The sequence below is a fragment of the Drosophila bipectinata genome, chromosome 3L, assembly GCF_030179905.1.
Source record: "Drosophila bipectinata strain 14024-0381.07 chromosome 3L, DbipHiC1v2, whole genome shotgun sequence".
Lineage (NCBI taxonomy): Eukaryota > Metazoa > Arthropoda > Insecta > Diptera > Drosophilidae > Drosophila > Drosophila bipectinata.
The window spans coordinates 25,478,665-25,501,706 of NC_091738.1; the positions used below are offsets into that span (position 1 = coordinate 25,478,665).

Consider the following 23,042-nt stretch of genomic DNA (forward strand, 5'->3'; position numbering starts at 1 on the left):
AAATGTACTGGGTCTACAGAAATTTTGCGACTTGTGGTGGGGCAGGGTCGACCTAAATCAGTGGTGGGCAACCTCTCATTTTACATAGTATAGGGTAGGAAATTCTGCCGCAGCGCTGCCGGCACACTGACAGTGTGAGCACTCTCAATTTTTTTTTTATGAGAGAAGCTCTCTCATTTGCTCTCATTATGATTCATTTGACAGCCCAAACTAAAAATCAAAATTTTTCAACTAAGAAAAATTTTCTCAGAAATTGGATTGGAAAAAGTTTTCTTCATGGAGAATATAGATAAGGAAGCGTAGTTTTTCATTTGTTTAAGAAATGTTGCTAGCAAAGCTTTTTTTATACCCTTGCAGAGGGTATTATAATTTTGGTCAAAAGTGTGCAACGCAGTGAAGGAGACATCTCCGACCCTATAAAGTATATATATTCTTGATCAGGATCACCTCCTGAGTTGATATGAGCATGTCCGTCTGTCCGTCTGTCTGTCTGTTTCTACGCGAACTAGTCTCTCAGTTTTGAAGCTATCGACTTGAAACTTTGCACACACCCTTCTTTCCTTTGCACGCAGTATATAAGTCGGAACGGCCCGGATCGGCCGACTATATCCTATAGCTGCCATATAACTGATTGATCGGAAATGGTATAACTTTGGTGTTTTTAGAGTTAGAGAGTTCAAATTTGACATGAGAGCTATTTTTGGCAAAATAATACGACATGCCAAATTTCATAAGGATCGGCCGACTATATCTTATAGCTGCCATATAACTGAACGGTCGGAAATGGTATTTGGTAGAAATATCAACTTTCTTATTTTAGAAGATAGAAGCTTGGGACTTGTTTTAGATTTTTTATTTTAGTTAATTGGTTTTATTATGATGTGTTCATAAGGATCGGCCAACTATATCCGATGTTTGCGATATATATCCGGTTTTAACTGCAAGGGTATATAAACTTCGGCTCCGCCCGAAGTTAGCTTTCCTTTCTTGTTAAAAATAAAATACTCAATTTTAGTGCCCATTCCAACTTTTGAATTAACAAAAAATGAAATAAAAAAATTTCTTTTTTTTCGCTCAGTGAATTCTCTGCTCTCATTTTTTTTCTCTGCTACGCACACACTCAAATTTTAAACATGTGTTAGTTTTGCCCCCCACTAACCTAAATGGTCGAATGATGGCATCGGCCGGATCATTAGAGATTTGGTCATAATGTTCTTTTGATAGACTATCTTAATCTTCATGAAACAAAAATTATTTGTAAGTAACTCTTGTGCATTCTGATCGTGTTCCGGTCGTGTAAGAATCTTGATGTCGTTGAAGTTTATTGACTGAAAGAACTTCGATGTATCAGGTTTATGTCCACATTTGTTAATGAAATTAACGAGACGGGCATATTGCCGATAAGAAGAGGAGGAAACTGTTCCTGGTTTTCTGTTCCATGTTCGAAAGTTCAATTTGTTTTTGCTTTCGGCAAATACGAATACGAAAGCTTAGAGTTCGGAGAAAGAGAGGGGAAAGTGTGGGACGGGAGGAAACAAATTCGGTATCGACACATAAATTCTCTTTTAATATTGTGCCTGGTATTTTGTATATGTAAGATTATATTAAATATATATTAAAGTGTATAAATAAATATTTCAAAGTTTCTTATTCATATTCGTAAGTTGATGAAATAATACACATTACCTTAGAGTGCGACACTTTCTTCTTGGTATCGGTTATCGGAGATAAGTATTTAAATGAACGAGAAATTTTTATCTCGTAAGTTCTTCAATTTTTAAATCACAATACATTTGAGTTAATTTTTATAAAATAGGTACTAAATGTACAGGAAAATAGGGCGTTATGAAATGTTAAATGTTTTATTTTGCAGATCAAATCCAGGTAGCCTCCAGATAAACCACGCACACGTTATGACGTAAATTAAAAAAAAACATTAAATTATAATTATATAAAATTTATACAATAATTATTATAATTATATAATTAAAAAACATATTAAAAAAATATATGATAAAATGAAAATTTGTATGATGAGTAACTTTTTATAAAAGAATGAAGCGAGAATTTCAACTGAGAAAGTGGCGGAAGTTTTACATAAGAAAAGGGCATGAATTTTGGATCGATCTCCTGGCTTTATCCAGGTCCTATCATGCTCGTTTTCGAAACTCACTGATTTTACATTCTTCGAGTAATGGGAGAAAGAAATGGTATGTGGTAAATACTTTTTTTTTACCTTTTTATATAAAAACGTTTTTTTTGCCTGTCCGAGACTAGTGGAACTTGCTGTAAAAATGAAAACATTTAAGGTTGGGATCGATAAAAGGCAGGCCGGTGAAAGAGAGAAATGGAGAATTACATTTTTAAGCCGTAACATATTTGTAACATTGGAAAAATTAAACTTTAGCATGCACCGCAACGAAAAAGTTGTGAAATGCATATTCATACTGCATACTCAGCATATTCTATGCTGTACCTGAATATACCGTAAAACGAATTTTCCAATTTCTACCAACTCAGTGAGAGTTTCAAATGCTTAGAATTAGGTGTTACCTCTTCTACTATTAATGGACTTGAAAGCAGATCGATTTGCTTCCAGAAGTAAAGATCTTGGTTCAGCGATGGAATAATATAAAATTTAATTTTCTTTTTTTCTCCCTTATACTTCTCTATAGTATTAAATCTACCTAAAAAAGTTTGGTTGTTTCCATCTGCCTTACGGTTTTAGACTTTAGAAAGCACTTTTTGAGTGATTTATTGCAAAAATATATTCCTTAGCGAGGTCACTCCCTATGCAACTCACACCAGGCAGCACTGGTGTGCCACCTTTCTTCCCAGAAGACTCACTACAGCATATCTTCACTTAATTTCTCTGAGCTGCCGGATTTTGTGGAACACTTATCGCTTGACATTGGGCAGATGTATGCCGGTATATTAGGGATACCGCTGCTATCTCTCCTGCCAACTCTTCTTCCTCAAACTCAGATGCATCGTTCATCTCCTCCTCCACCACTTACTCTGCCACTCGCATTTTAAATGGCACCATCTTCTGGTAGTCATGAGGTTTTCTAACTCGTTCTAAAACCTCTCTCATTTTCAGAAAATATCGCGAGGATATTCCATGGACGTCAGTGAAATATTAAATTTCGTGCCTTAGATTAGGACGGACAACTTCTATGAGTGTTTTATCGGACATGGGCTAATCTAATCGGTCCATAGGCTTTAAAATAGCATCGTACTAAGCGTCAAGGCATTTTTTCTCTCTATTTTTTCGATCTTTTATCAACTGGAGGATGTCAACATCCGTTCTGGAGTCCCTGAACTGCTTTCATAGTACAGTGCCGATTTGGCTATTTTAGATTCAGATTAGGCAAATTTTCAACTGTTTAAATTCATAAAAATTTTGTTTCCTACCGATAGTCAAATAATGAACCCTTTATATGGCCGTGTTGCACATCTGCAACATACCGTTTGAATTCAAATATTTCATAATGTATATCAAGAAAGTGTCATGTGTTAATGTGAAGACATGGTCATAATCAACTATGTATGTATTTTCACAACATATGTTTACTTTTCCCGCCAATTTTTAAATCACAATACATTTGAGTTAATTTTTATAAAATAGGTACTAAATGTACAGGAAAATAGGGCGTTATGAAATGTTAAATGTTTTATTTTGCAGATCAAATCCAGGTAGCCTCCAGATAAACCACGCACACGTTATGACGTAAATTAAAAAAAACATTAAATTATAATTATATAAAATTTATACAATAATTATTATAATTATATAATTAAAAAACATATTAAGAAAATATATGATAAAATGAAAATTTGTATGATGAGTAACTTTTTATAAAAGAATGAAGCGAGAATTTCAACTGAGAAAGTGGCGGAAGTTTTACATAAGAAAAGGGCATGAATTTTGGATCGATCTCCTGGCTTTATCCAGGTCCTATCATGCTCGTTTTCGAAACTCACTGATTTTACATTCTTCGAGTAATGGGAGAAAGAAATGGTAGTGTGGTAAATACTTTTTTTTTACCTTTTTATATAAAAACGTTTTTTTTGCCTGTCCGAGACTAGTGGAACTTGCTGTAAAAATGAAAACATTTAAGGTTGGGATCGATAAAAGGCAGGCCGGTGAAAGAGAGAAATGGAGAATTACGCCAATTTTTGTGAAGCTATCATGTGACCTCCGTTCCAAACGTTGTATTACAAATATTTCCAAAATTATTATTTTAAACAAAACTGTTATTTGTATAAACAAAACTGCACAGATTTTTTTTTTTTTTTTTTGAACGTTGCTTTTATTTCTTGAATCTTCTCTTTGCTAGACTAACAAGAGGTGTATCAAATCTAACTAAATCTTTAACTATTTCAAATCTTAACTTTGAACTTAAATATGACTGTATTGACTGATACGGAGTTAGACGGCCCTAAAAATAGATTGCTGGGTTGGGAGGTCGTTACGTCTCAGGCGGGATACGCTATAAACCCGAGTCAATCCCCGAGCGAGAAAATTTGGGTGCGAAGACAGTTTTTCTTTGTATGACTCTTTTTGCTTCTGGATTACGTCTTTTACTGCGAGGATGCCCAGATCCCGGTGGATGTTTTCGTTGCGAAAATACCAAGGTGCCCCTGTGATAGGTCTCAAGATTTTTGATTGTGCGCGCTGTATGATGTCTATGTTGCGGCTGCTCGCGTTCCCCCACAGCTGGGAGCCATACGGAGTCTGCACAGTTGATAAGGTATTTATGTTTATAATGCATATGCAGTCAAGTTATTATGTTATGTGTTATGTGTTACGTGAAAATAGTGAGTTTCGTTATGTTCAAGATATACATCAAACTGCTTATTTGATGAGCAGTTATTTGATGATGTTACTGCTTATTTGATGATGGGACTGAACCCAAGCATATTTGATGTATTTATGCAACATACCGTTTATCCTTAACAAAAGGGTAAAATATCAAAAATTGGGAAAACAAAAAAAAAAAGTGTATTTTTTATTTTTACGTATCTATCTAATAACAAAAACCGCATCAAAATCGGAGTTGATGCCATATAAAGGGTTAAATATTGGTAAAATAATACCAAAACCTATAAAATTGGTCAACTAGATCAGCTGTAAGCTCTCAAAGCTAACATATGGTCTATACAACTTTCTGGTTTTAAATTTTGCTTGATCGACGTCTTTTCATATTTGCGACAATGTTTTTGATTTTGTCTGTTTGAAATCAATTTCAGAATTTAAAGTTCAAGGTATGTAGTAAATGAAAATAAATGTTTTGTGATCTGTGAGTAGATGTTGTATTCATCATTTATGTTTAAATCCAGCAAAGCTTGTAGAACCCTCTTTTTTAACAAATTTCAACTTCTGTAGTGTTAAGCTTTGTGAAGCTCGCCTCGGCCCGCAAAAAGCGTATATTTGTGGTAAACTGTGGTTCGTCCAGTACAGTGGTCGGCAGGGCCCTATTTCAGGGGCATTAGAAATTTCTCTGCCCGAGCTCATGCTCGCAGCTTATTTTCTGCTATTTGTAACTAATACCAAAGATTATAAAGTACATAGATGGCACATCAGGGCTCAACTTTTTTCGTCGAGCTTGTCGGTGAGGGGGGAACGCACATGCATACGATTCTATTTTTAGAACTCTTTACATGTATCCGTCAACAAAAATGTGAGCCTTTTTATGTGTGATTGCTCACACGACGGCGTAAAAATGTTTTGGTTTTGAAATTTTAATTTCAATTTCTCGTTTCTATTTTCAATGCGCCGATGAGGTATTTAGTACAACAAAAAGTATTTTTTATCGCTGCAGATCAAGACAGGGTGGAAGCGTAAAACCTAGGGTAGTTACTCTATGTATAATTTTTCTGTGTTCAAATCCTTATAAGGACTTTGAACTTTTTCTTTCTTTTTTATACCCTTGCAGAGGGTATTATAATTTTGGTCAAAAGTGTGCAACGCAGTGAAGGAGACATCTCCGACCCTATAAAGTATATATATTCTTGATCAGGATCACCTCCTGAGTTGATATGAGCATGTCCGTCTGTCCGTCTGTCTGTCCGTCTGTCTGCCCGTCTGTCTGTCCGTCTGTCTGTCCGTCTGTCTGTCTGTTTCTACGCGAACTAGTCTCTCAGTTTGGAAGCTATCGTCTTGAAACTTTGCACACACCCTTCTTTCCTTTGCACGCAGTATATAAGTCGGAACGGCCCGGATCGGCCAACTATATCCTATAGCTGCCATATAACTGATTGATCGGAAAAGGTATAACTTTGGTGTTTTTAGAGTTAGAGAGTTCAAATTTGACACGAGAGCTATTTTTGGCAAACCATTAAGACATGTCAAATTTCATAAGGATCGGCCGATTATATCTTATGGCTGCCATATAACTGAACGATCGGAAATGACCCAACTTTCGTGTTTTTGAAGATAGAAAGTTGAAACTTAATACAGGCCAGTTGATCCAACCTACCAAATTTCATTAGGATCGGCCGACTATATCCTATAGCTGCCATATAACTGAACGATCGGATATGGTACTTGGTAGAAATATCAACTTTCGTATTTTTGAAGATAGAAGTTTGGGACTTTTTTTAGATTTTTTATTTTAGTTAATTAGTTTTAATATGATGTAATCATAAGGATCGGCCAACTATTTCCGATGTTTGCGATATATGTATATCCGGTTTTAACTGCAAGGGTATATAAATTTCGGCTCCGCCCGAAGTTAGCTTTTCTTTCTTGTTAATTATTTTTTTTTATTTTTCTTTAATTGTAGTATTAGAAAAATTAAACATTATGTCCGGCTAATAAAATTTCAAGGGAGTCCATCCGGCATTTTGTCATCCGACACGTCCGTCACTTATTTTTACAACAATTGTAATAGAATGCAATTAAAAATAATAATAATAAAGTAAATATGAAAAGTAAAAAACATGAAAGGAAAGCTAACTTCGGGCGGAGCCGATGTGGATATACCCTTGCAGTTAAAACCGGATATATATCGCAAATATCGGATATAGTTGTCCCAAAAAAAAGTCCCAAACTTTTATCTTCAAAAATACCAAAGTTGGTATTTCTACCAAAAATAATTTCCGATCGTTCAGTTATATGGCAGCTATAAGATATAGTCGATCGATCATTATGAAATTTGGTAGGTCGGATTAACTGACCAAAAATATACTAAGTACTAAGTTCCAGCTTTCTATCTTCAAAAACACAAAAGTCATTTCCGATCGAAAGTTATATAACAGCTATAGGATATAGTCGGCCGTTCCTTATGAAATTTGGCATGTCTTAATGTTTTGCCAAAAATAGCTCTCGTGTCAAATTTGAACTCTCTCTAACTCTAAAAACACCAAAGTTATTCCATTTCCGATCAATCAGTTATATGGCACCTATAGGATATAGTCGGCCTTTAAAACTGAGAGACTAGTTCGCGTAGAAACAGACAGACAGATGGACATGCTCACATCAACTCAGGAGGTGATCCTGATCAAGAATATATATACTTTATAGGGTCGGATATGTCTCCTTCACTGCGTTGCACACTTTTGACCAAAATTATAATACCCTCTGCAAGGGTATAAAAATTACTAAATATAATTTCCTATAGGATTAACATTCCATACATTCAAACGTTTTAATATTATTATTATTTTTAATGATATTCCATATCTGACGCTAAATTACCCAATTCGCCACTGTGTATAGGGCCGAACTCAGCTCTTACCAGCGATCTCCTCCCACCGCTTTGTGATATCGTCGGTGAAAGAGAGAAATGGAGAATTACATTTTTAAGCCGTAACATCTTTGTAACATTGGAAAAATTAAACTTTAGCATGGACCGCAACGAAAAGGTTGCGAAGTGGTACAGCATAGGGCAAGCGCCGTGTAGGCCCATGTTCAAATTCGGCAGCTCCACCATCACATTTTTTTAATTTTTATTTTTATTGACACATGATTTTTTTAAATATCTTATTTATTACTAATATTAAAAATATTACAAAAACATTAAAGAAAATCGCATCAATATCCTTCGTCTATCTACTGTTTAATTCAGCGTTATTTCTTAGTTATTCAAAGCTAACTGCGCAAATACCAAATATAGTTGGCCGATCGTCATGAGAATTTGTTTATTTTGTTTTTTTATATATAAAAGAAAGTCGTGTTATATGTTACACCACTTATAAATCAAGAACGGAAGAACAGATTTGACTGAAAATTGGTAGGCAGGTAGCTTAGAGCCAGAGAAAGGACATAGGATACTTTTTGTCCCGTTCGACAGCGCGAATTATACTCCACCGAACTATACTCCACTTATAGTAATAAATAAAAGTAAGTAGGCTGTGAGCGTCACGTTTCATATTTTTATGTACGATATTATGTATTTATACATTTATCTAGATGTATAAAGGTAATGAAAAGGCGCGTGTAAGCATGGCGCAGTTACGTGAATCACAATCGAAAGATGCACGAGATGAACATAATCAACAAAGACCACAAAGACTTCTAACAAAAGTTAGAAGAAGAATTAAATAACAACGGCAACAAGTTTATCGAGGATTCACATCTGGGCAATTTCTTCGACTAGCATTCCAGTAACAGCCTGTTGAAAATTCTGCTTATTCCAAAGTGATTATTGTGAACATTCAAAGTGAAAGTTCCAAAGTGAACATTCCTTATTTCGCTTCTTCCTGGATTATGCTGCGTTAATGGTAAAGTGAAATTGCCAGTGTTGACAATTTATTTTAAAATAAATTGCTTTTATTTATCACGCCACTTTCTTGCAAATACTCGAAAATACAATAGTGGTTTCCAAAATACAATAGTTGTTTCCAATTACTTATCTACAGTCACCAATGCCAAGAAAACGCAATTGGGCCAATTTTAGTCATCAAACAGTCAATTCTAGAGCTGCGCGAGATAGAAGAATACGAGATCAGGAGAACAAATTTATAAAGGTAATGAAAAGGCGCGTGTAAGCATGGCGCAGTTACGTGAATCACAATCGAAAGATGCACGAGATGAACATAATCAACAAAGACCACTTTTCAAAGAAGAGAAGCGCACAGATTAATAGTTAGAAGAAGAATTAGCTAACAACGGCAACAAGTTTATCGAGGATTCACATCTGGGCAATTTCTTCGACTAGCATTCCAGTAACAGCCTGTTGAAAATTCTGCTTATTCCAAAGTGATTATTGTGAACATTCAAAGTGAAAGTTCCAAAGTGAACATTCCTTATTTCGCTTCTTCCTGGATTATGCTGCGTTAATGGTAAAGTGAAATTGCCAGTGTTGACAATTTATTTTAAAATAAATTGCTTTTATTCATCACGCCACTTTCTTGCAAATACTCGAAAATACAATAGTGGTTTCCAAAATACAATAGTATTTTCCAATTACTTATCTACAGTCACCAATGCCAAGAAAACGCAATTGGGCCAATTTTAGTCATCAAACAGTCAATTCTAGAGCTGCGCGAGATAGAAGAATACGAGATCAGGAGAACAAATTTATAAAGGTAATGAAAAGGCGCGTGTAAGCATGGCGCAGTTACGTGAATCGCAATCGAAAGATGCACGAGATGAACATAATCAACAAAGACCACTTTTCAAAGAAGAGAAGCGCACAGATTAATAGTTAGAAGAAGAATTAGCTAACAACGGCAACAAGTTTATCGAGGATTCACATCTGGGCAATTTCTTCGACTAGCATTCCAGTAAGAGCCTGATGTTGAAAATTCTGCTTATTCCAAAGTGATTATTGTGAACATTCAAAGTGAAAGTTCCAAAGTGAACATTCCTTATTTCGCTTCTTCCTGCCGAGTTACGATTAAAAAAAAATGGCAACGCATTGGCCATTGCATCTTCTGGCGTTGCAGCAACCTTATTAGATGGAGGCATAACAGCTCATTCAGCACTTAAGCTGTCATTGAACATTCAAAATAATCCAGATTCAGTGTGCAACATAAAAACAATCGTCTATGGGCATAGTGCCCATATTTTGGATGAATGCACTATAGGACGTAAAAATTCGCTTGGGGAATTGGATTGGTCATTTAGGGATATAAGGAACAATGATAAACTATTGTACGGCCCTTTGTTACTCCTTTCAGGTGTTCACAGTTAACGTACGCTGATGAATTCAATGCTTGCTTAAAATCATCGCAACTGTGGCGTAATGTTGAAAAAGAACTGACCAAGAATATGCGCGATCAATGCTTCAGGATCCATTCTTTCTCTAAACAACTGTTAGATATTGGCGAGGGGAATTTTGCTGTACGTGAAAATACTGGATGTACTTGAAATACTGAAAAACATTTATTAACCGAAATAAATGAAGAAAAAACAGCTAGCCCTTATAGAAAACAAAAAAGGGCAAAACAACGTTTGACGGGGTCGCTAGTTTGTTTATAAAAGCAACTAATTAGAATAAAACATTTAAACAAAGTCCCAAGCATCTATCTTCAAAAAGTCTTTTATTTAAAAAAAAAAAATTTTGAGAGCGCTCACACTGTCACTGTGCCTTTTTCCGTTATTTCATTTACCTTTCTGCTATCGAGACACACTTTGCCTGCCTTTTGCCAGTAAGACTGGCGAGGTGCATGGACTGTCGGACTTCTCAATAACATCAAGTTTTAGCATCCCTCGGCATAAAGCAATTTCTGAATTGCGGAATATACCGTGAAATGTCTGAATATACCGTATCTGAATATAATATCTTCTTCCTCATACTCAAATGCATCGTTCATCTTCTCCTCCAACACTTACTCTGCCACTCGCATTTTAAATGGCATCATCTTCTGGTAGCCATGAGGTTTTCTAACTCGTTCTAAAACCACTCTCATTTCCAGAAAACATCGCGAGGATATTCCATAGACGTCAGTGAAATATTAAATATTTCGTGTTAGATTGCGTGCCTTAGATTAGGACGGACAATTTTTATGAGTGTTTTTTCGGACATGGGCTGATCTAATCGGTCCTCTAGCTTTAAAATAGCATCATAATATGTCTCATAGGATTTCTTTCTCTCTCTGCTTTCTATCTCATCATTTAGAGGATGTCAACATCCGTTCTGGAGTCCCTGAACTGCTTCCTTAGGGCCGAACATAACTCTTGCCAGCGTACTACTCCCACAGCTTTATGATGCCGCCAAAAAAAATCTGCCGCTTTGCCTTCAAACAAGGTCTTTGCATTGATGCACAAGAGAGAAAAATTACCCTCAAGTGTCTGGTGGGTTAGGGCTTCTACTCTGTAGATAATGTTGTCCACCCTCAAAGTATCACCAACACCAGAAAACCGCAGTTTCCAGTTGTTCATTATGTGGTCTACTTTTTTGGGCCTCTGAGCCAAATCGGACACATTTGACCTATTAGACATTTGTCGAGTTGTTGGCGGCTGAACTTCTTCCTCTGCAGGCATGAAAATACCTTATCTAAGCGAGCATTTTGCCCATCTTGGTTTGATTGTTGAAAATTTTCCTGCCCTCGCCCTAAATCAGCTTCAATGTTAGTCGGAATAAGACTTTCTTTCTTTTCTGTTAGCCGCGTAAGCAGCTCGTTTTGAACAGCTTTAACACCGGCTGCAATCTCAGCACTTGATGTACTCATTTCTTCCGTTGATTGACCCTGACTTAACCCTGGACGATCGTCTGAAATATTTTCTAAATTTGCCGTACTGTTGGAAGCGAGAGTGATACAAACAATGCTTGTTACCGGGTTTTAACAGAAACATTGGTTGGCTGAGATACTTTCTGTGGAATACACTCTCTTTTACAAAGTGGGCAATTTGTTGTTGAGCCATGAATTGGGTCTTATTATTACAAGTGGCTTGGAGGCGTTACTGCGAACAACACATACTATTTTCAGCTCGCTTTTTATAGCCATTGAAGAGATGGAATAAAATCAAATGAAAAAATGAAACGCATGTTATACGTGGTCAGCGGTTTATAGCCAATCCCACTGAATCCCTATGCATCTAGTCAAGCTATCCCATTTAACTTGACATTAAACCAAATCAAACCCACATTATTTCTTGGTCAAACTAGCCTCTTTAAAGACGCTTCGTTTGTCGTCAAAAAAAAAATGTAGCAATCAAATTACGGCTGAAGGATGGAAATTATTTACTCAATCGAAGCTTTGAGAATATTAAAGTCTTGAGAAATGAATTGAAAAGCAAAGAAAAGCATAGAAAATTTCATACGTAAATTGTGTGTGTCTAGAATGGCCTAATCCCAAAATCCCATGGGTGCTAAAAATAACACAGTGTATGTAACACCCTCAAAATCTTGATTTTTTTAGAAAAACAGTTTTTTGGGACTTTTTTGGGCTTAAATTTCTAATTTAATTTTGAAACGATTTTAAAGTTTCCGAGGTTTTTAAATAGTTAAGTGTTGCTTGTAGTAGCTTTTACTAAGTTTATCATCAAAACACGAAAGTTGGGTCATTTGCGATCGTTCAATTATATGGCAGCTACAGGATGCAGTCGGCCGATCCTTATAAAATTCGTCATGTCACATTATTTTACTAAAAAATATCACTCATGCAAAATTAAACTCTCTAACTCTAAAAACACCAAAGTTAAACCATTTGCGATCAATCAGTTCCATGGCAGCTGTTGGATATAGTCGGCCGATGCCGGCCGTTCCGACTTATAAACTGCGTGCAAAGGAAAGAAGGGTGTGGCAAAGTTTCAAGTGTGGCAAAGGCACGGCCGACTCGGTACCCCAATACATTGATATGATTTTAACGCATTAGTATTAGTAGCGAATAGCAGAAAGTAGGCTGTGAGCATGACGTTTCACACATTTATACTGTGTGTGTGTGTGGCAGAGCTCGGGCAGAGAAATTACCTATGCCCGCGGGTAGGTCCGTTTTTTAATATTAAATACCACAGAAATCGCTTTCAAAAAAGTTGATTATATATTACTGCGGACGGCAGTCCTTGGGTGCCGAGGCAAGCAAGCCTTCGCGTGCGCGTGTAGACATTAAATATAAAGACGAAGGATTGAACATTTTCTACTTGCGTTTGATCTTAATTGATGATATACCAATGGAAAGGTATTGCTTTTATTATATAATTTTTATCAAAACATTTCCCAAAAGTGGATAAGTTTCGAAGAAATTTGAGAAAAGTAAAGGGATTTACTAAATTAATTCACAAAATTAGAGCTAGGGAGAACATTTGAGTCTACAGACAAATTTTTGTATATACCAACTTTTTAGTTTGAATAAGGATCAGACAATCTATTCAAAGATCCAAAAAGAACATCTTTTTTAAAAAGAATCATCTTTTCATCTTTCACACAGAATCACATCTTTTTTTTTTTCCCCCTCACAAAAAAAATATTAGAACCAAAGAAAAGAAATATACGGAAAATAATTTTTTTTAACTTTTACAAAGCTTATTTTTTAATATTGGCTTCAACGATTTGAAAAATTTTACTGTTGGAGATGACCTTTAAGATGACGCATTTTTGATGTATCACTTATACATATATGGGCAATTCTTTGATGTCAAAAGCGACATTTGTACTCAATCAAACTGAAAAAAAATGTGCATAGCTATTTTTTTTTTTCTAAATGCGAATCTTAAAGCTCTTGGTTAACACTATAATTTGTGCTAAGATAGATTTTGGGCAATTGTTTATCATCAAGATAATCATAATGTGAGGCATTCGCATGCGACAAACTTTAAAAAAGTTCCAAACTCGAATTGCTGCTTATATGGAACCAAATTTTTTTTTAAATTTGTTTAGCGCCAAAATATACGTTTGGGCACGATATTTGATGCCCCTTTGACAAAAACCTTGAATGCACTGATAACAAATATTCTTTTTCACTGTCGAACGCGACATTCGTAAAGACAAATAAGCTCATAAGAAATTCGCCCTTATTAGTAATCGCATCGTTTGTTTTACATATTTTTCATATTCTTTGAATATAAATGAGGATTTAGAAAAGCGAATATCAATGCTCAATGACTCTCTATAAGAAAATTATTCAAAACAAAACGAGCATTAGAAACGCCCCAAGCAGAACTTTCGCACTTGGTCTACTTTGTATTGAAATATTTCAAAATGTGTTATGAGTAAACATAAAATTGGCTTACATTAGTTACATTTAATAAATGCATTGCACGAATATGCGAAAAAACATAGTTTTATGAACTTTGAATTTTTTGGCTGGGGTTGACCTTTTTGGAGAATTGACCATATATACATATATATATCACGCCATATATACATACATGGAGTTACCAATGCACTTTAGGAAATTTGACCGCTTTTCTTAGACAAAAAACATATTTTGAATGTTTAATTATGCAAATAATTTTAAGTGGAAAGTATTTACAATAGAACCACTTTAAATGTTTCGTTTAAGAAATTCCCAAAGATGGCGCCACTTTAAAGCTATCGGCTATAAAAGACAGTCCATTTTTCCGATAGAAAAATAGATGACCATAAATGTACTCAAATTTTAATACAATAAAATTTTATTTGCTGCAGGGGAAAAAACTAAGTAGTGAATGAGTTAAATTAAGTGTTGCGTATATAATGTCTTGGATAATGAAGTGAAACTTTAGTAACCTAGCAAACTTTTTTAATACCCTTGTAGAGAGTATTATAATTTTGTCCAAAAGTGCGCAACGCAGTGAAGGAGATAACTCCGATCGTATAAAGTATATATATTCTTGATCAGGATCAGCTTCTGAGTTAATATGAGCATGTCTGTCTGTTTGTCTTTGCACACACCCTTTTTGAAAGTTGAAACTTTGAATAGATTCTATTTTTGGTCAGTTGCTCCGACCTACCAATTTTATAATGATCGGCCGACTTTATCTTATAGCTGCCATATAAGATTTGGTATTTTTCAAAATAGAAGCTTCACACTTTTTTTTAGATTTTGTATTGTAATAAACTGGTAATACCCCGGCCAACTATATCCGAGGTTTGCGATATATATCCTGTTTTAACTGCAAGGGTATATCAACTAAGCCTCCGCCTGATTTCAGCTCTGCCCGAAAAAAAGCTAAGCTAAATCTAAAATAAAGCTAAATCAACACAGAAAAAATACGTAAGGCTAGCTTATATTAATTATTTTTTCTCATTATTAAATTAATTGAATTTTAAGATTAACTATCTATGTACACAAAAAAGGCAGGTAATAACAAATAAAAAAGGCCTCTTCAAGTGGTAAAATAACGGTGAAGAACCCGCAAGCCATGCCCAAAATATCTGATATTTCTTTTTGTGAAGAAAAAATTAAATATAGGTACATATTACACATTATAAAACCTCAAATTGAACGAATACGAATAGAATCAATAATTTTGTTTGTTTCATATTATAATTTAAAATTAAACCTACCTTAGTACTAAATAAAAAATTATTACGGTTTTGTAAGCTTTACGGTAATATTTTTTCTTCATATTGAAAAATTGTCATATATAATTAAGTTTATTAAATAAATTTAATTTAACAAGCTTTACAAATAATCATAATTTGTACGGATATTAATAAATATAATGTAGTGCTGATGGTAACTTCGAAGTGACTCTTGCAACAAAAGCCACAATTTACTCTGAAGGATTAGTTGAATGGAAGCCTCCTGCAATATACAAATCATCATGTGAAATAGATGTAGAATATTTCCCATTTGACGAACAAACCTGTGTTCTTAAATTTGGCAGTTGGACTTATGATGGGTTTAAGGTAGGTCTGCTAATGTCCGTAAAGCTTATTTTTGTTTGATATTGATACTTTTTTTTCACTTTTTTTTTATAATTATTGCTTATTATATAATATCACACTTCAGTAAATTTTTTCAAACAAAATAATGTAAATAAATTTTAAGATTTCTTTATATAAGCATATTCTATGCTTCACTTTCAAAGAGCATTAAAACAAAAAATTTATTATGGACATGTATTGTATGAACGTCTATTCCTAAATAATTATAAAAATTAATACAAAAGAAATACACATTTAAAAAATATGTCTTTTCCGTTTTTATTTAGGGTATATTTCCTATAGACTGTGGTGCCTTTCAAATCGCAAAAAATTCAAAATTCTTCAATTACTATAGGTTTCTGTTTAAATTGGTGTCGAAGTGGCTTTATTGCACATTAGAGGTTATTCTGATGTATGCGTTTTTTAATAGTTTCATAGCATTTCTTATAATTTTTTTTTTTTTTTTTTAAAGTAGGGACTCCAAATAACAATTATAAGTTTGAAAATTTATAAAAAAAAAAAATTTCATCAATTATTATTAGAAAAATCAAAAATAAAAAATATTATTGATTTTTATAAGCTTGCAGAGGGTATCATAATTTTGATCAAAAATGTGCAATGCAGTGAATGAGACATCTCCGACCCTATAAAGCAGTGGTGGGCAAACTCTCATTTTACATAGCACGCGAGTATAGGGTAGGAAATTCTGCCGCAGCGCTGCCGGCACACTGACAGTGTGAGCACTCTCTCAAATATTTTTTAGAACTCTCTCATTTGCTCTCATTTTGATTCATTTGACAGCACAAATTAAAAATCAAAATGTTTCCACTGAGAAAAATTTTCTCAGAAATTGGGTTGGAAAAAGTTTTGTCCATAGAAAATATAGATAGAGAAGCGTAGCTTTTCATTTTTTTTTTTTAACTCTGGCTAGCAAAGCTTTCTTTAAAACAAAATACACTATTTTAGTGCCCATTCCAACTTTTGAAGTTGTTCGCTCAGTGAATTCTCTGCTCTCATTGTTTTTCTCTGTTACGCACACACTCAAATTTTAAACATGTGTTAGTTTTGCCCACCACTGCTATAAAGTATATAATAATATGTATTACATATGTATATTCTTGATCAGCATCACCTTAGAGCTGCATAAACATCGATGGTAGCCCCATCGATAGTTTTGATAGTTTTCGGAATAAACCTCGATACTATCGCGATACTATAGCTCAAATATAAACATTTGGGGTATTCATGTAAAACCAACATACCTAAAATAATTTTTTTTAAGGGAATACCCCTATTATATTGGTTTTACATGAATACCCCTGTTTTAATTAAAAACGCATTCAGTTTTAGTTCAAACGAGATCTTTTTATTTCATATTTGGCAGGAAAAAATTATATTACATTTCTTTGGTTAAAAACCAATTTTTGTTTACGAATAACAATTTGTTTACGGTTTTTGGGCTTTAGGGACGCCCATCGGTCACAGATTGTTAGGCCCGCTTTGGAAAAAAACCTTTCCGATTCTGTCGAAGTTGCGTGAATGCAGAGCCCCTGCTTAGCGCTTATAGCCAGTTGGGGCATCTCTAATTCATGTGGCTGCAATTATAAAAATTTTAAAGAATAGTACTTTTAGCTATTATTAACTTACCTTCCAGTACTCCAATGGGTCCTGATTTTCATCAATGTTCATTTTTTCAAAATACTGCCTTATTTGAATTATCGACTCAACTTTGCTAGACCTCTGTTTAAGCTCTATGTTTTGCTTTACAAAATTGAGGAGCGAAGATTTCGGTTTTGGTGGTTCCGGTGGTTAGGTGGTTAAAATGGGTTCCTTGTTGGTATGGGGTAGAGAAGAAAGTGTTTTTTCTAGCAGAGATACGGCTTGCTCCGCATTAAACGGGGAACCTGAAACCCTCTTTTTTAAACCGAGGGTCTAAAATTGTGGCCAACCGAGTGGAGGACCTTTCTTCAAAGGGAAAAAGACGTTTTTTACACTTTTTAATCAAAAGTGCACACAGTTCCTCGCCTTCTTTGGTTTTTAAATTCTCTCTTATTTCGTGTAAACTCTACACAAGACCATTCGATATGGGAATAACGGATGATACTGTTACTTTTGTACACGAAGATAATTGAGTGGTTACTTCATTGAATGGAGCCAGCACGTCTTTCAAATCTTCCAAGACCGCAACATCGTCTGCAGCCAGGGGCTCCGGCGTCTTGGACAAACTACCATTTTAAACGCGCTGTTCCAGCGGGTACATACCTCTTGTATTAAGCTGTACGGCTTGTCGACTCCTTGCGCTTTTTTAAACTTCTCGTATGCGATAGTGCTGCATTTAAAAAATGTGACAATACGCTTGCACTTAGTCAAAATCGTTTGAATAGAGTTTAGAGAAAGCGAGTCCTGTACAACAAGATTTATGAAATGCGCGTAACATGGCAGATGTCTCTTTTCCAGCAGCTCACAAGCCTTTATCATGCTGCTAGCATTATCTGTTACAATTGCGCAGACTTTTGGCAACAAATTCCAGCTAATGAGTTTTGCGCGCACTGATGATGCGATGTTTTCAGCAGAATGGTTTGTTGCACATAGGAGTGGCTGCGTTGACAATACTGCCGATCTCAGCTGGAACTTCTCAATAAAGTGCACGGTAATGGTCAAATATCCTGTATTTGCCTTGCTAGTCCAGCAGTCTATAGTAACTGCGCACTGATCGACTTTGACAAGGATGGTCTGCAGTTTTACTCTCATCTACGCGTAAATGTTTTGCACGTTTTGCAAAGTCGTGCGTGACGGCAAAGTATAGCGCGGGTCCAACACTTTCACGAAGTATCTAAAGCCTTCGTCATCCACAATATAGAACGGTTGTTTATCCTTGGCAATCATCTGCATCAACGCCGTGTCAAGGTTTGCTTTTCGCTCTGACTTGCTGTCGTACTCATTGTTGTTGAAAAATTTTTTGACAGTCGCTTGTGTTGTCTCTGAATTCTATTTTTGCCGAATTGATCCGACCAAACTATATTATAAACAATATAATTATACAAATTTAAACAAACAATAATATATTGTTATATATTATATAACTGCCGTTAATCTAAACGATATATCAACTTCGGCTCCGCCTATAGAAACTTGGTTTTTTCAGAACAAAGAAGTTTTTTCCGGTGACGAAGACTACCGGCAATGTAACAAGACTACCGGCAACGGCAGCTACGCAGTTTGCATGGTACCGTGATTCAACCGAACACCATTTTTAACGTACTCAAGGTTTCAACAGTAAACCACTTTCAATCATTCGAACACATTCAATATCAATTTACATCATTAAGGGATGAGTTGATCCGCACACTGCATCAAAAAAAATCGACACACTAGATTCAGATCCATACTGATCCAACTAACCGACATTCTTAGAAGAAAATCCTGTAACAATACAGTATACCTCTGTCACCGCTTTTTCTAAAGAGCGGCCACCTCACCTTCCGTTCTGTTACCAACTGCCTAACTGCCAACACATTCCCTAAGAAATACATACATTCTTAGATTCTGGATTGCAGGTTAATTTCTTTCGTATAACGAAACCACAACCAAATTCATGCCGTTCTGGATGGCAGCTGTAGTAAATGTCACAGTTCTTTTTCTTTATGCAGCCTTGTCCTATCCATCGCATTTCCTGGATAGCAGTGATGTCAGCCCTACATTTGTTGAGGGTATCTGCTAGTTGTTGAGCAGCACCAGGTCTGTACAATGTTCGTACGTTCCAGGTGCATACTCTCAAATCATTGTCCTTTTTACGCTTGCTATGGTCGTCAACGTTAGATCGGTTCCTTTCCGAGGCTTCTCTTGCTTCCTTCACTGAAATTGTGTTTTACATGGGTGGATTTCAAGTCCTACGCCACAACCTAGTTTGTAGAGTTAGGACTATCGTCGCGCGCTTTAGTTTGCCACACAACTGTCGAGCGACAATCCAGGGAGAACCACGTGGAGGTAGTGCGTCGGCTTGAAGAAAGCAGTGACAGGAATTATGCTGGCACTCACCAAGGTGAGTGCAATCAGACCCTTTGACCTGTATGCTTTCCCCCATTCTCCCCAATACAATTCATGCACCAAGGATTATTCTACCTGCATTGCGGTTACTTTTAACATAAAACGCAAACTAAGCTCCTAATAGTGAAACAAGTCCCCAATAAGCCCCGAATGCCTATTAGCGATAGGAAGATTGTTAAATCTCCGAAAATAAGTGGGCAAAACAATTAATAGGTTCGTTATTCTAAGTGATGTCGACGAGTAAAATGAAACAGTAGATCAAAAACGCACCCACTAAAGGCAAACCTTATTTAGGCGATAACCAAAAGTTGAACTAATATACATATCAACTAAAGATCAGCAAAGGACTGCAGGTGGTCAACAAAATAATCAAACCAACAGTCCCCATTAATGAATTTATTGAAATTTAAAGTGTAAATGGTTATAAACATATTCAATAGATACAAATTACTTCAACCAATGTTAAAACCGGAACTCGAGACCGGCAGAATTTCCATAAAAAAAAAAACAATTAAATAGACCCAATCACAAGCTGCAATGTCTGCTGCATCCCAATCTACCAATCCAATCAGGTAGAACCAATCTACAAGCTGCGCAAACTGCCAGGAATACGGCTACCGAAAAAATTACTTAACTTTACGGACAGTCTGCGTCGCTTGTGAGAGATATACACATACAGTCTTAGTTCGCTACCCAGTCTTTCTACAAGAAAAAAAACTCTAACAATATACACATCAGGTGGTGTTGGATTCCTTTAAAAGCGGTTTTTTGGAGTTTTGCAGCTCAGCGGCAGTACATAGAGCCACTATTAACTTCGAATAAAAAAACTCTTTGGGGAGTGCCTACCCAAGTAGGCAACATTATTGAATAGCGGTAATGCCTATTTAAAATCCTGAATCGCAACACCGAAGTGAACCCATCGTGGTCAGTCAAAACAAAGTTGCAGATCTTATTAAACAAAAATGATTATTAGGAAACTATTAGACTACTTTTTAACTCCATCACTAAACTATTCAGAAAGTTGGAAAAAACGACTCTCATAAAGACCGAAGCAAGGAAAAAAATCACACACAACGCTTTCATCTTTACCTTACATACATACATTTCTCTCATCTAACAACAAAATTCTCTCTCATTCTGTGCGCCTTTGACTGCCGATTTCGGGCAGTGCCAAAAAAAACAAGAAAGGAAAGCTAACTTCGGGCGGAGCCGAAGTTTATATACCCTTGCAGTTAAAACCGGATATATATCGCAAACATCGGATATAGTTGGCCGATCCTTATGAAAATATGATAATATAACCCAATTTAATATAATACAAAAACCAAACCTAAAAATATCCCAAACTTCTATCTTCAAAAACACAAAAGTTGGGTAATTTCCGATCGTTCAGTTATATGGCAGCTATAGGATATAGTCGGCCGATCCTTATGAAATTTAGTAGGTTGGATCAACTGACCAAAAATAGAATCTGTACTAAATTCCACCTTTCTATCTTCAAAAACACGAAAGTTGGGTCATTTCCGATCGTTCAGTTATATGGCAGCTATAGGATATAGTCGGCCGATCCTTATGAAATTTGGCATGTCGTAATGTTTTGCCAAAAAATGCTCTCATGTTAAATTTGAACTCTCTAACTTTAAAAACGTCAAGTTATACCATTTCCGATCAATCAGTTATATGGCAGCTATAGGATATAGTCGGCCGATCCGGGCCGTTCCGACATATATACTGCGTGCAAAAGAAAGAAGGGTGTGTGCAAAGTTTCAAGACGATAGCTTCAAAACTGAGAGACTAGTTCGCGTAGAAACGGACAGACAGACAGACAGACGGACAGACGGACAGACGGACAGACGGACATGCTCATATCAACTCAGGAGGTGATCCTGATCAAGAATATATATACTTTATAGGGTCGGAGATGTCTCCTTCACTGCGTTGCACACTTTTGGACAAAATTATAATACCCTCTGCAAGGGTATAAAAATGTATTTATTATACTAATATGCAAACATATTAGTATTTTTTTTAATTTTTTTCCAAAAATAGCATTCATGGAAAATCCGAACTCTCAAACTCTAAAAACACCAAAGTTCATAGTTTATAGGACAAAGAAGTAGCATTTCCGATCAATCAGTTATAAGGCAGCTATAGGAAATAGTCGGCCGATCCCGGGCGTTTCGTGTGTGTTTGAGATAGCTTTAAAACTTAGACTACTTTGCGTAGAAACAGACAAACGGACATTCTTATATGAACTCAGGAGGTGATTCTGATCAAGAGTATATATACTTTATAGGCTTGAAGATGTCTCCTTCAATGCGTTGCACCCTTTTGACTAAAATTACTTCGACTCCCATCTTTAACTTAACTATCGACCAGATTTAAAAGCTAGGGCCGGAAAACAATAACTATAACTATAAACATTTTATTATAAACATTTATATTTAGTTCTACAATTTGATTATAAATCTAATTTTGAAAAAAAAGATTGCAAAAAGAGCAGCAAGTACAAACAAGTTTCGCTTAGTTTATCCTGAATTTATTCAGACAAAAATTGACCTGTTTTAAGAGCTTTTTTTGAAAGAGAGATAACTTAAATGAATTTCGACAGAATCAGTGCGACTGGAATAAGTTCCAGATCCCAAAACACAAAAGGTCTTCTCTACTCGTGTGTTTCTGCCCAAGAGCTACCGAGCCACTAAAGGCGAGGTTGACACAAAGAAGCGAAGTCTTAAAACTTTTCATTGTCGATGACAAAATATAAATATAAAGTCTAAAAAAAAATATCAAATTTATGAATTAATGCCTTTGTCTCTTACATAACCATACATCACAGCACAAAATCATTTTAGGCTCATTATTTATTGATTCCGCTAGATTTTTGGACTTGCCAGAAACAATGTAAAAAAATGAGTTCGATGTGCTGGAAGCCGTCGTAGGTTGTTAGGTTGTTTGGTAATGACATACCGGTTTCTTTATTGATTTTTGTCGACAATTTTGACATAGTTAGCATTGTCCGACTTATGCTGCTGTATGTACCGTTGCTTTCGATGATTTTCTGCCATTTTGATGGTAACTTGTATATGCCTCTCCTAAAGAAGTCCTTGAAGAAGTAGGGAACTGGCAAAAAACTCGGCGATTCGATTTTCACAATCCTCCCTTAAACTCAACTTTTGTTCATCGAAAAAATGTTGCATGGCCAAAAATAGATGGTAATCGCTTGGGACAATGTCCGGACTATAAGGTGAATGC

The 23,042-nt window shown here is 35.6% G+C and overlaps 1 protein-coding gene across 9 annotated transcripts in view; it reads left to right on the plus strand.

The window, feature by feature from the left end:
- nAChRalpha4 (nicotinic acetylcholine receptor alpha4) overlaps positions 1-23,042 on the plus strand; it is a 270,245-nt gene that overhangs the window by 103,981 nt on the left and 143,222 nt on the right. For 7 of the 9 annotated variants that reach the window (XM_070279509.1, XM_070279508.1, XM_070279511.1 and 4 more), the window contains one exon: positions 15,545-15,725. The exons of the other annotated variants lie outside the window; for them this stretch is intronic. In XM_070279509.1, the coding sequence (XP_070135610.1) occupies positions 15,545-15,725 (181 nt within the window). The remainder of the gene's footprint in view (positions 1-15,544; positions 15,726-23,042) is intronic. 9 annotated transcript variants of the gene reach the window in all.